We start from the raw sequence: 10,675 nt of genomic DNA, 5'->3' as shown, positions 1-10,675 counted from the left end.
TCCATCCAGCAGCCACAGGCAAACTGGGGCCACAGAGTGACAACCCCCCCCAAAAAAAAAGTAGCTGTCAATCATGGGTCTTAGGCACCTGTGTTTTATTTCTACTGTGTTCCGTTCTAGAGGCCCTCCAATGCCCATCAGGAAGGAAGCAGGACGGGTAGGGTCAGTCTGTCCCTCCATCCATCCCTAGCTTCAGGTTCCCTCCTCAGCCTAAGCCCACACTGGGCGGTCAGCTTGAGAAGGCAGAGCTCAGAGGCCCCTGGAAAGGCCACAGCTCGGCCTCCAAGCCAGGGCAGTCAGCACTGTGATGGGAGGAAGGTCCAACCCAGATTGCCTCAGGCCCCTCCTCTTGCCCAGATCTTCTCTTGCACGTAAGGGGCTGGAGTCCAGGTTCAGTGCCCCAGCAGCTGGAGCATCTCTTTTCGATCCACCAACTTCTCCCTCGGTTTCCCAGTGCCCTGGCCTCGAGATACTTCCTCAGCATCCAGCTTCTCCCAGTCTGAGAAAGAGACTGGCCGGACCCCTGAGGCAGTGGATTAGGAAGCCAGGCTAGCACCATCATCTCCTCTCAGCCCCTTAGGGCCCTCCCCCTAAAGGGTAAAGCTCCAAAGACAAGCCACCCGCCCCACCCCCAGCCCTCTGCATTAGGTTCTGACCTCGACTGTTAAGCAGGGATTGAATGGCAGTATAGCCAGGTCTGGGGCCAGAGGGCAGCAGCCCCGCCTTCAGGTCCTCCAGCAGCACTTGGCTGGTGAGGAAGCTGTCCGTCATGGTTGTGGTGATGACACCTGTGGGTCCCCTCTTCACCCAGCCACTGCAGTAGAGTCCTGAGAGAGGCAACAGAGACAGCGAGGCTGAACACTGCCTGGCAGGTCTGTATTGTGAACTATACACACGTACACATGTAAACATTCTTCCATGTCTCCCAGTAGACTACAGAGGCTGGGCCCACTGTGGCCACTGGCTCACCATGATAGCTTTGTGTGTGTGTGTTGTTGTTGTTTTGTTTTGTTTTGCTTAGTTTTTTCTAGACAGGGTTCCTGTGTATCCCTGACTGTCCTGGAACTCACTCTGTAAACCTGATTGGCCTCAAACTCAGATCTGCCTGTCTCTGCCTCCCGAGTGCTGGGACTATGGGTATGTGTCATTATGCCTGGCCCATGACAGAGTCTTGTTTTACCACACTGTCCTCCCTCCCACAGCTTCCCTGTGGAAGAGCAGCTCCCTGGGGACATGAGCCGAGACTTGCTCGTCACAGCTGAGCAGGTCCTTAGCGGATATTTACTAAATGAATGAACAACAGGATGAGCGAGTGAGGAAGCCGACCGATGCTTCCCAAGGACAGGGGGGCGATCTCCCTCCAGTGTCAGCACTGGCCTCAGCAAACTTTTACTGAATGATGGCCCAGCTTGCCTGAGCATTTGGCCCAGGGGGCAGGAGGAAGGAGGGCTCTGTTCTAGAACTGGGCCTGTCTTGAAGCTGTCTCAGAGCACATCCGTGTAGACCGTGTGGTCTTGGCGCTCCAGCCTCCCCTCGTACTCAGATGCCCCGCCTTCGCTCACCATCTTACCTGGAACATTCACAACCCGGCCCTCTATGTTGGGGATGACTCCAAGCTTGGGGTCAAAGGGCACGCTGGGGTCGATGGGGCGACTCTTGTATCCAACGCTGCTCAGCAGCAGCCCGCAAGGGAGGTCCTCCACATCTCCTGTGGGTACTGCCCGAGTGGACTCTCCAGAACTCTGCCGGGGAGAGTGTGGGTAACGCCAGGATGGGATGCCGGAAGCCTAAAAAGGGGAAGTCTGGGTAACATGAGACTCACCTCCAGACTGGTAACTGCCAGGCGGATGCCTGCTACCTGTCGACCATCTGGGGTGGGTAGCACCTCCTGGGGACTTCGGAAAAAGCGGAGGCCCCAGGCCCGGGAGGCCAGGGCCTGGCGGGCAGCCTCTTCCGCTCCTGGCTTCTCTGTGGCTGTCCGAAGCAGGAGTTCTGTCAGTCGCTTCCTTGGACGAGGGACATCTGTCAGCAACATGGAATACTTCAGGGGTGTCCCTCTGGTCACCTGTCTCCAAGCCTTACTTGACATAAGACATCCCCTTCCTTTGAGCTGGGGGGCTGGACTTGGCCCCTCACCCTTAATTCTGTCCTGGAGGCCCAAGAAATCCGAAGGATCCAAAATGGGCTGGGTTCCTGGCAACTGAATCATCTCCCGAAGCTCCTTGAGGGTGGAGATGGGGGAAGGGAGGGAGGTCAGGTCCAGAGCACTGAGCACTTCTGGGCCTGCCAGAGTTCAGCCCTGGTGGGAGAAACCATCACAGTGTGGGGAAAGACCACAGCCTTCGGGCCCTGTCCACTCCCCTTTCATCCAAGGAAGCAGCTACTCCCAAGGGCTCTGCAGCACTCCAAACACACATGAAGTGGAAACCTTTACTTAGGACCCTGGCTCCTCCCCTTCCGGGCCCAGTACCTTAATGGTGAAGGCTACTTGCAGGGGTCCACGCCGGCCTACTATCCACACGGTCTTCACCCGACTCTGCCTCAGGACCCGTAATGCAGCCTCTGTGATGTCTGTTTTCTGGCACAAAAGGAGGCTCTTAAGGGCCAGGCACAGTGAACCAGGAGACAGAGGAATGGGTATCTCCGTGAATTCGAGGCCAGCCTGATCCACACAGTGAGTTCCAGACCAGCCAAGGCTATATATTTTGTCTTGATATATTTGGTCAAAAGAAGGATAAGGAGGGCTTGACTTGGAAAAATGGGACTTGTGAGGCTAGTTGGTCTGTTCCCACTCTGATCTAGAGTAGAGAAATCCATCGGCCCAAAAACTATACCACTACTCCCCCTGGTGGCCACATAGAGCATTGACGCCAATCCTGCAAATGGCTCCTAGGTATGCAAGTAAGGTTTTGCTGACAGCCTATCACATGTCTGGAACTAAACAGGCTAATTTGGAGCCTCATATAGTTCTTATTTTGTAGGGAGAGAGAGAGAGATCCATCGAATCTCATCAATGTAAACCTGAAGAAGTGAAGCAAGACTCTGGATCGGAAGGTGACTAGTGGCTGAACCCATATCGCAGAAGGGACACCTACACAGGACGGCCTGGAAAACCTCCTGGCAGAAGGGATAGCTGAGCCAAGAATGAGAAGGGGGAGGGATGTAAATTCTTAACTAGCGGGAGGTCAGTCCAGATGTTCCGAAGAAGGAGAGTGTGTGTGTAAATCCCCAGGGAGCACTGGGGTGTGAAGGTATCTTCCCTGGGCTCCTGCAGGAAACAGGCGCTGGGCTGTTGGGAGGGATGAGACCTGAATCACCCCGGCAGGGGCATTCTTTCCTCAGTGTGCTCACACCTCCATCCCTCCAGCCTCTGACTGACCCCTCACCTCCAGGTGCTCAGGTGGGGTCAGCAGGATCCGGGCCACATCCAGGGCCACATTCCCCTGTCCCAGAATCACGGCTGTGTCACAGCTCAGATCCGGCGCCAGCTGGAAGAGAAAGGTCTTGATAGGGTGTCCTTATCCTCAGTCCCAGTTAGGCTAATCTCATCTGCAGAGACCTTAGGCCGTGTCTGCTGTGCCCCCAGGCTGCCCTAGGCAGTTCACTCTACCCCACTTCCCTCTCCCTAAGCCCCACAGAAGGTCTCCACAGCTGACCTGCCTCAGCCTCTGATGTCTCACATCAACCTCAGCTTTCTCCTCACTGCCTTGACCTCTAAATCTAACACCTCGGGGATGCCCTGACTCCAGCCGGAAGCAACAGGGGTATCCCTCAAACTCACCTCCTGGTTCTCAGGAAGCCCATTGTACCAGCCCACAAAGGCTCGGGCTGAGACCACTCCAGGCAGCTCCTCGCCAGGAATTTCCAGGCGTTGGTGGTCCTCTGCTCCATAACTCTGAGGAAAGATGCAGCCATGCCCTGGGCCTCAGCACCAGTCTCCTGCCTCCCGCGGCCCCGCCCCTCATAGCCACGCCCCCAGGGCACTCACCAGCACCACAGCATGGTAGGCTTCCCGAAGCTCTGGAACCGACACGTCCCTGCCCACCACCACATTGCCCCGGAAGGCACAGCGGTCTGAGCGGGCTGTCTGTGTAAACGTGTTGATGACATTCTGCCATGAAGCATGGGGGCAGGAACATTAGAAGGTGGGGTGGCTCCTGGGAACACGTCAGTCCTGATGCCCAGAATGGGCCTCTTATGTCAGGAAGCCTCTCTACCCTCATCTTCACCATCTCCAACACGACCCTCCACCCCAGGCGGCACCCACCTTTACTTCAGGGTGGTCAGGTGCCACACCGAAGCGCACCAGGCCAAAGGGCACGAGCTGCTTCTCGTAGATGTCTATGTGGGCCTGGGTGTGGTGCTGAGGAGAAACACAGCCGGTGGGTTCCAGGGGGAGGCTGGGCCCCTAACAGGCCCACCCTTCCCAACACAAAGCAAGAAAACCCAGCTCAAATGGCCAAGGAGACTGGCTCTACCCATCCATGAGCAGAAAGAAAGCCCCGGCGTTCCTTCTGCCCAGATAAGGGCTCTCCAGGAACAGAGAAACAAGAGACGCTGAGGTCGGATCTCAGGGACTTCCAACAGAGAATGTGAGGAACTGAAGTGTCAGGACTTCATCTTCAGGTCAGATGTAGACTTCTGAAGGACGTCATGACATGCTGGCCCTGTGACCTGAGGACCTGCCTTAGCTCTAAGTCTCCAAGATGACACCACTGGGACAGGGACCAGCAAAATGGGGAGTCGGGGACAGAGAAAATGGGGCACAGCTGGGGCATGTGGGGACAGAGGAGGTAGCAGTGGGGCTACTCCCAGCTTTAGAAAATCAGTCTGGCTATTTCAGCTGCCCCATGCCACCTGTCCTCCCAAGGCTCTTTGCAGGGTATAGGGAAGGTCTGAGATTGGAACTAGTCAAATAAGTCTGGTCTGGCTCTGCTGCCACCAACAGCAAGGGCCTGGTAAGTCCCAGAACAACCCTGGGCCTCAGTCTCCTTCTCTGTGAAGTGGGAGGCCTTGGGGAAGGTGAGTCAGGGAAGAGAGTAGTTTGGGTAACAGCGACCTGTGCCCTGACCTCTTCCAGCCAGCTCAGAAGGAATCCAGGCGGATGAGTTCCTGCCTATCTCTCCTGACCTTCGGCTAAATCCCACTCACCTGCCGTAAGTCCAGCCCCTCTAGCCTGTCTGCGAGTTTGTCCTTGGCCAGCCCCTAAGTGGCCTCCCAAATGGCCTTGCTCACACTCCATGGAAACTGAAGCTATGGAAAGCTCATGGAGAACTGTAGCCGTGAAGCCACAGAGAGCCACGGCTAGTCCCACCACTACCTGCTGTGTCCTGGGGAAAGGTTCTATGTGAAGCCCACAGCCACAGAGCTGTGGCCAGTCCCACCACTACCTGCTGTGTCCTGGGGAAAGGTTCTATGTGAAGCCCACAGCCACAGAGCTGTGGCCAGTCCCACCACTACCTGCTGTGTCCTGGGGAAAGGTTCTGTGCAGTTCTGTGCACTACAATGTCCCGTCCCTCTGGATCACACTCAAGGCTGAGTGAGTCAGACTCAAGAGCTGGCCTGCGCCCCTCCCCATGTGAGGACACAAGGGATTCACTCAGGACCTTAACAGCTGTGACTTTCCCCCTCTGCATCACCCCTTCTCAGGGCCACAGGTGAGAGTTCACGCTGCTTAGCCTGCTTAGCCATCCCTGACACACCCTGACCTCACTGTCTCCACCTTCCACTCCATCCTGCTGCAGAGGGAGTCTTCCTTCCGGACACAAGGTTCCCTCCCCACCTACCTGTCCCCAGTAGCCCTGATCTCACACACAGACCCATCTTTCAAGAAACCCCTCTTTCCCACTGCCAACTGTTGCTTCTCTGGCCCTTTTCCTAAGATGGACAGTCCTGGAAGCACTTCTGCTCTGGGATCCCCTGTTCCTCCTGGACACACACTCTCTATGTCCTAGGGAAGCCTTACGTCCTCCCTCCTGTAACCTCAAATCTTGTAGGCCTGATGTGGCCTCTCCTCCCCCCCATTTCTTTTCCCATCTGAGATCCAGCATGCCTCACTCCACAAATCGAGGCCCATTTCCTGTCCTCTGCCCTTTCCCCTCTATCCGTGTTTCCTTTCACCTCCACCCCCGGAACTCCGGCCACAGCCCTGGACCTCCCCTTTTCACACTGACCTATTCGGTCTACATCCTTTCCCCCACTCTCTTGTTCTCTGGGCAAACCGCCATGCTTAAGTCTACCCATCAGAGAGGACGTTCCCAATGAAAAGTGGGCTGGGGGAGTAGCTAAGGGGTCAGATGTCCGTCTGTCACTCACAAGGCCCTGCGGTCCATCCCCAATAGAGGCTTCCTTGTTTTTCCTTCCTTAAATATGTTTTTTTTTAAAGTTATCCGTATGTGGGTGTGGAGCGTATGCACATAAGTACAGGCACCTGAAGAGACCAGGAGGTGGGTTCAGAGCCCCTGGAGTTAGAGATGGTTGTGAGCCACCTGTTGTGAGTGCTGGGAACCAAACTCAGAGCCGTATGCTCTCTTAGACATCCCCCAAGGATGACATCCACTGAGACATCCCCCCTCTCCCCATCTGCTTGAGATGATTCACTGAGGCCTGTTTCCTATATCTGTGTCAGAATCCTCCCCCTATCTCCACCAGGGTGTTTGCTTAAAATTGCTGATTCCGAGAGTCCTAGTCATAGAGTTTGGTTAAGTCTGAGCTGGACCCAGAAATGCTTATTTAAATAAAACTTCTCCAGTAGGGAATATGGCGAGTGCTCACAGAAAGCCACTCAGGTCTACAATGTGGTCAGTGGTTCCTAGGTACCTTGTGGTCTGGGACCTCACCTCTTCACCCCTCGGATATGCAACGTCTTCTGGAATAGGCTCTGGGATGCTGCTCAGGGACTACTCTCCTTCCTCCAGCCTAGGTCCACATAATTCCTCGTTCCTGAGACTCTCCTGCTACTCATTCTCACGTCCTCCATAAAATGCCATTTGGATACCTCTCCCTCTAGACTGGGCTACCCTTCCCCTCTATCTCTCCCCACCCTCAGCTTAGGCCCTAAAATACCTTGTAAACCAGCTGTCTCAAGCTACACTGTCAGCTCCGTAAGCAGCCCACATGCTGGCAGGGTAAGATCAGGCCCACTGAGAAGACACCAAGAAGACGCCTGCCTTCTAGGTCCTATTCCCTCACCCTCAGTGTCCCTTACAAATACTCTCCCTGATACCAACCACACCACCCACCTACCCACCTCAACTCTGAGAACCCCTGAGTCTCCATCCCAGAGCCCAGGCTGACTCATATCGGGGCCAGGGAGCTTGCCGAAGCCCACACATGGTCTTCAGTGCATCTGAGATGTACATTCCCTAGGGGACAGCTTCTGATCATGCTGACCTGTGTATATCTTGGTATGCAGCTGCACAGTTATCCATAGGTCACTTCTCAGCAGAGGTCTCTATGAGACCCTCGTAGTGACTGCCCCAGGGAAACCAGGCCACTGGGTCACTCTGCCTGTCAAATATCTGCATGTGTTATCAATAGAATCATTTCTTCTGTCCTGTTGGTATTACAAGCCCTTCTAAAGTTCAGACATTGCCTCGTCTCAGTCAATCTCAGTATCCCTTACTTTTAAGAAATACTTATTTTATCATTTTTAGTTATGTGCAAGAATAAAGGGCCAAGCAGAGGCCAGAAGAGAACACTAAGTCTCCTGGAGCTGAGTTTTGAGCCACTGTGTGGGTGCTGGGAACCCAACTCCCATCCTTTGGTCCTCTGTGAGACAGCATCCTAACCATGGAGTCTTCTCTGAAGCCCCCTGCTTCCTTCCTCTTTTGCTTTAAGATTTGAGATAGAGTTTCCAGTAAATCTGGTGGCCTTGGGGGCTTATCTGGCATGACTAATACTGAAAACTTTGAGACCTTGGCCTTTAATAGAAGAGAATGAGTATGGGGAGGGCTGGGGCTGTGGGGAGTGGGGGGGGGGCAAAGCTGCGGACAAGATGGCCTTGAAATGTAAAATGCTGGAGATGAGGCGTACAGACAAGGGGAGGCTGAAGCCATCCCATAAGACTGAAAAGACTTTCCTGCAAAGTGGGCACAGCGGCCCATCTGTCCCTGACCACCATCCATGGGACAAACACATTTCTCTTACAGCTGAGGCCATAGGGAGCGTCAGCTGTACCTGTGGAATCAGGTAGAAAGGACACAGCTTACATGAGTCGGAAGCCCCTTCTTTGCCAGGCAAACCAAAGGGCTGGAGCCTACTCCCAGAATTGGGGCGAGAAATGAACAGTGAGAAGGGAGCCTGGGGGGAGTGACTCACTCACCTTTAACAAGTGTTGGGCTGTGTAGAAGCCAGCTGGGCCACTGCCAACCACACAGATCTGAGGGGTCTTCTCCTTTGTGGAGAAGTGCCGGCAGAAACCTGGGGCTAGACAGAGCAGGGGACAGCAAGATCAAATCAACACTCTCCTACCACCCCAAACCAATTCTGTGCAACTCTGTGCAATTGCAGCTTGCCCTTCGCCCTCACCTGCATCTTCCTTTTTCTGTTCCTCAAAGCTTCACCACTTCATCTGAATGCCAGAGCTGTCTTTATCCAGAACCCCATGCCTCACCCACGAACAATGATGATAATCTGCCCCAGACCCCCTTATCCCCCGGAGCTGTCCTGCGACAGCACTTCATACTTCTTGTGATGTTTCCTGTGTGATCTCACATCTTCATAACCCCATCACGTTTCTATCTTGCTTTTTTCTATTCCTTCTTATATCCTCATATGCTCATAACCTCACCTCAGAATTGCCTGTCACCTCCATTCACGTCGTATCACACAGGAGGACCTCATGGTTTACCCTTTTAGCCTGTCTTACCCAGCCATCTCATCGCACAGATTCTCCCTTCTACACCACTCCCATTTTTCCCGCAAGAGCAGACACTTTCAGCTTTGCCCCTCTCCAGCCCTGCCTCAGCTCTGCTCGGACCCCCCACCCCCGCTCTTGATCACAGGCCTCCCCTCGCCCTGGTGCAGCCCCAAGAGCCCTGCTCCTACTCGGAGTGCTCCTGGAGGGATGCGGCCGAACCCCAGGCCACGCGGACCAACGCCACCAGCGCCAGCAGCGAGGAGCCATGGCTGAGAACAGCAACCAGCAAGCGGAACAGCTAGCAATGACTCTTTAGAGCTGAGCGCAGGTACTGCAGCCCTCGGGGCACGCTCCTCTGGACCCGCCCATCACTGTAGCCACGCCCCAAACCTCACCTCACGCTCGCTTAGAAAGTTCAACTTTGAGACTTCGCCGTTTCCACAATAATCACGCCCCCAAAGAGAACCACGCCTCTATTTTACTAAGGCTCCGCCCCCAGAACGTCCAACCCTCAAAAGCTTAACAAATTTCTCCCGTCTTCCTGGTCCCTCCAGATGCCGGAAGACTAGATTTGAAGAAACGCGAATCCCCTAAGCTGTTTTAGTTGTTCTTGGAGAAGGGAGCCAATTAGAAAAGAGCTTACTTTACGTAAAGCGTGCCGCTCGCTGATGACGTATGCTACGTTGCCTTTTGATAGGGTGGCTTCCTGCTTGAGTGATTTTTGTATCAGCCAATCAGGAAGCCAGAGCCCGGAAGTCTCTCGTATTTCCCCCCCCCATCTAGGATCTTTGATTTTTAAATCTGGATGTTGAACTGATGAGGCCTCAAACAGTTGCTGTGTGTGTCACAGCAGGGAAAGTATTAAACTCTCAAGAGCTTATTTCTAATCACTTTCTTCCCATTATGGGGGAGGAAACACGCGAAGAGGGTCCCCTGTGGCACTGAGACAGAGCCTGACCTTCAACCCCGATCCAACCGTACCTTTAGGGGGCACCCAAAAGCTCAGTAATCAAGGTAAATCATTCATATTACATGTTTTAAAAGAAAGTTGACGCAAAAACATAAAAGCGATATATTTTTTAATGTTTTTTACATTTATATATTTTATTACATTATGGGGCCCGGTGTACACATGCCACAGCGTTCGGATGGTATGTGGTAGTCAGAGGACAGCTTATAGGAGTTGGTTCTCTTACGTGAATTCCTGGGTATCAGACTCCTTTAAGGCCTGGGGGCAAGCAACTTTACCCTCTTGACGACTCACAAATATTTTCTGCACAGGACGGTAGAAGGCTTAATGTGCACAAGACCAATCACACCACCAAAAATATAATTAAAATACGGGCAAGATCCATTCTCACCTCTGACCAAACAAGCCCAGTGCTTCTCTGAGGGTCCTTCTCATTCTTTGAAGACTAACCTCTCAACCCCACAACATCTGATTCTTGTTTATTCTTGTTGAAGATTGAACCCAGGGACTTACAAAATTGCTCTACCTTTTAACTGCACCTCCTTCCCCTAGCTTAATTTCGTATTCCATAATTCAACTCCAAAGCTAGCCTGGGCTACAGAGTGACACTTGATCTCACAAACAGTATGTCACTTCTTTTGTGAGAGATAAATGGTGGTGGGAATGTCGTCATACCAACAGAAACTGGCCTGACTGTAATCTGGATTTCTTGGGCAAGGTGAATGGCTGGGTGTCAGCTTGGTGAACGTCATGGTGAATGAGTCCATTTCGACTTTTAGGCTGGTCTGTTGGAGCCTTGTGTAGGAGTGTAATAATCCAGAAGTTTCCCCTGTTTTATATTTCAT

At 53.3% G+C, this 10,675-nt stretch overlaps 1 protein-coding gene across 1 annotated transcript; it reads right to left on the bottom strand.

Moving 5' to 3' along the window:
* Positions 1–78: 78 nt before the first annotated feature.
* On the bottom strand, positions 79–9,206 carry Fdxr (ferredoxin reductase). Its single transcript, XM_028752799.1, has 12 exons — positions 9,049–9,206; positions 8,324–8,427; positions 4,268–4,363; positions 3,989–4,111; positions 3,782–3,895; positions 3,387–3,488; positions 2,471–2,578; positions 2,137–2,221; positions 1,823–2,022; positions 1,571–1,742; positions 657–827; positions 79–523 (listed from the first exon to the last, which is right to left on the bottom strand). Exons 1-12 carry the CDS (start codon positions 9,125–9,127, stop codon positions 393–395), a joined length of 1,485 nt encoding a protein of 494 aa, XP_028608632.1. The 5' UTR covers positions 9,128–9,206; the 3' UTR covers positions 79–392.
* Between the last annotated feature and the right edge of the window lie 1,469 nt (positions 9,207–10,675).

The sequence above is a fragment of the Grammomys surdaster genome, unplaced genomic scaffold, assembly GCF_004785775.1.
Source record: "Grammomys surdaster isolate TR1022 unplaced genomic scaffold, NIH_TR_1.0 125940, whole genome shotgun sequence".
In the NCBI taxonomy this organism is placed as follows: Eukaryota; Metazoa; Chordata; class Mammalia; order Rodentia; family Muridae; genus Grammomys; species Grammomys surdaster.
Note: the sequence above shows the minus strand (reverse complement) of the source record. Positions and strands in the feature narration are given on the sequence as shown.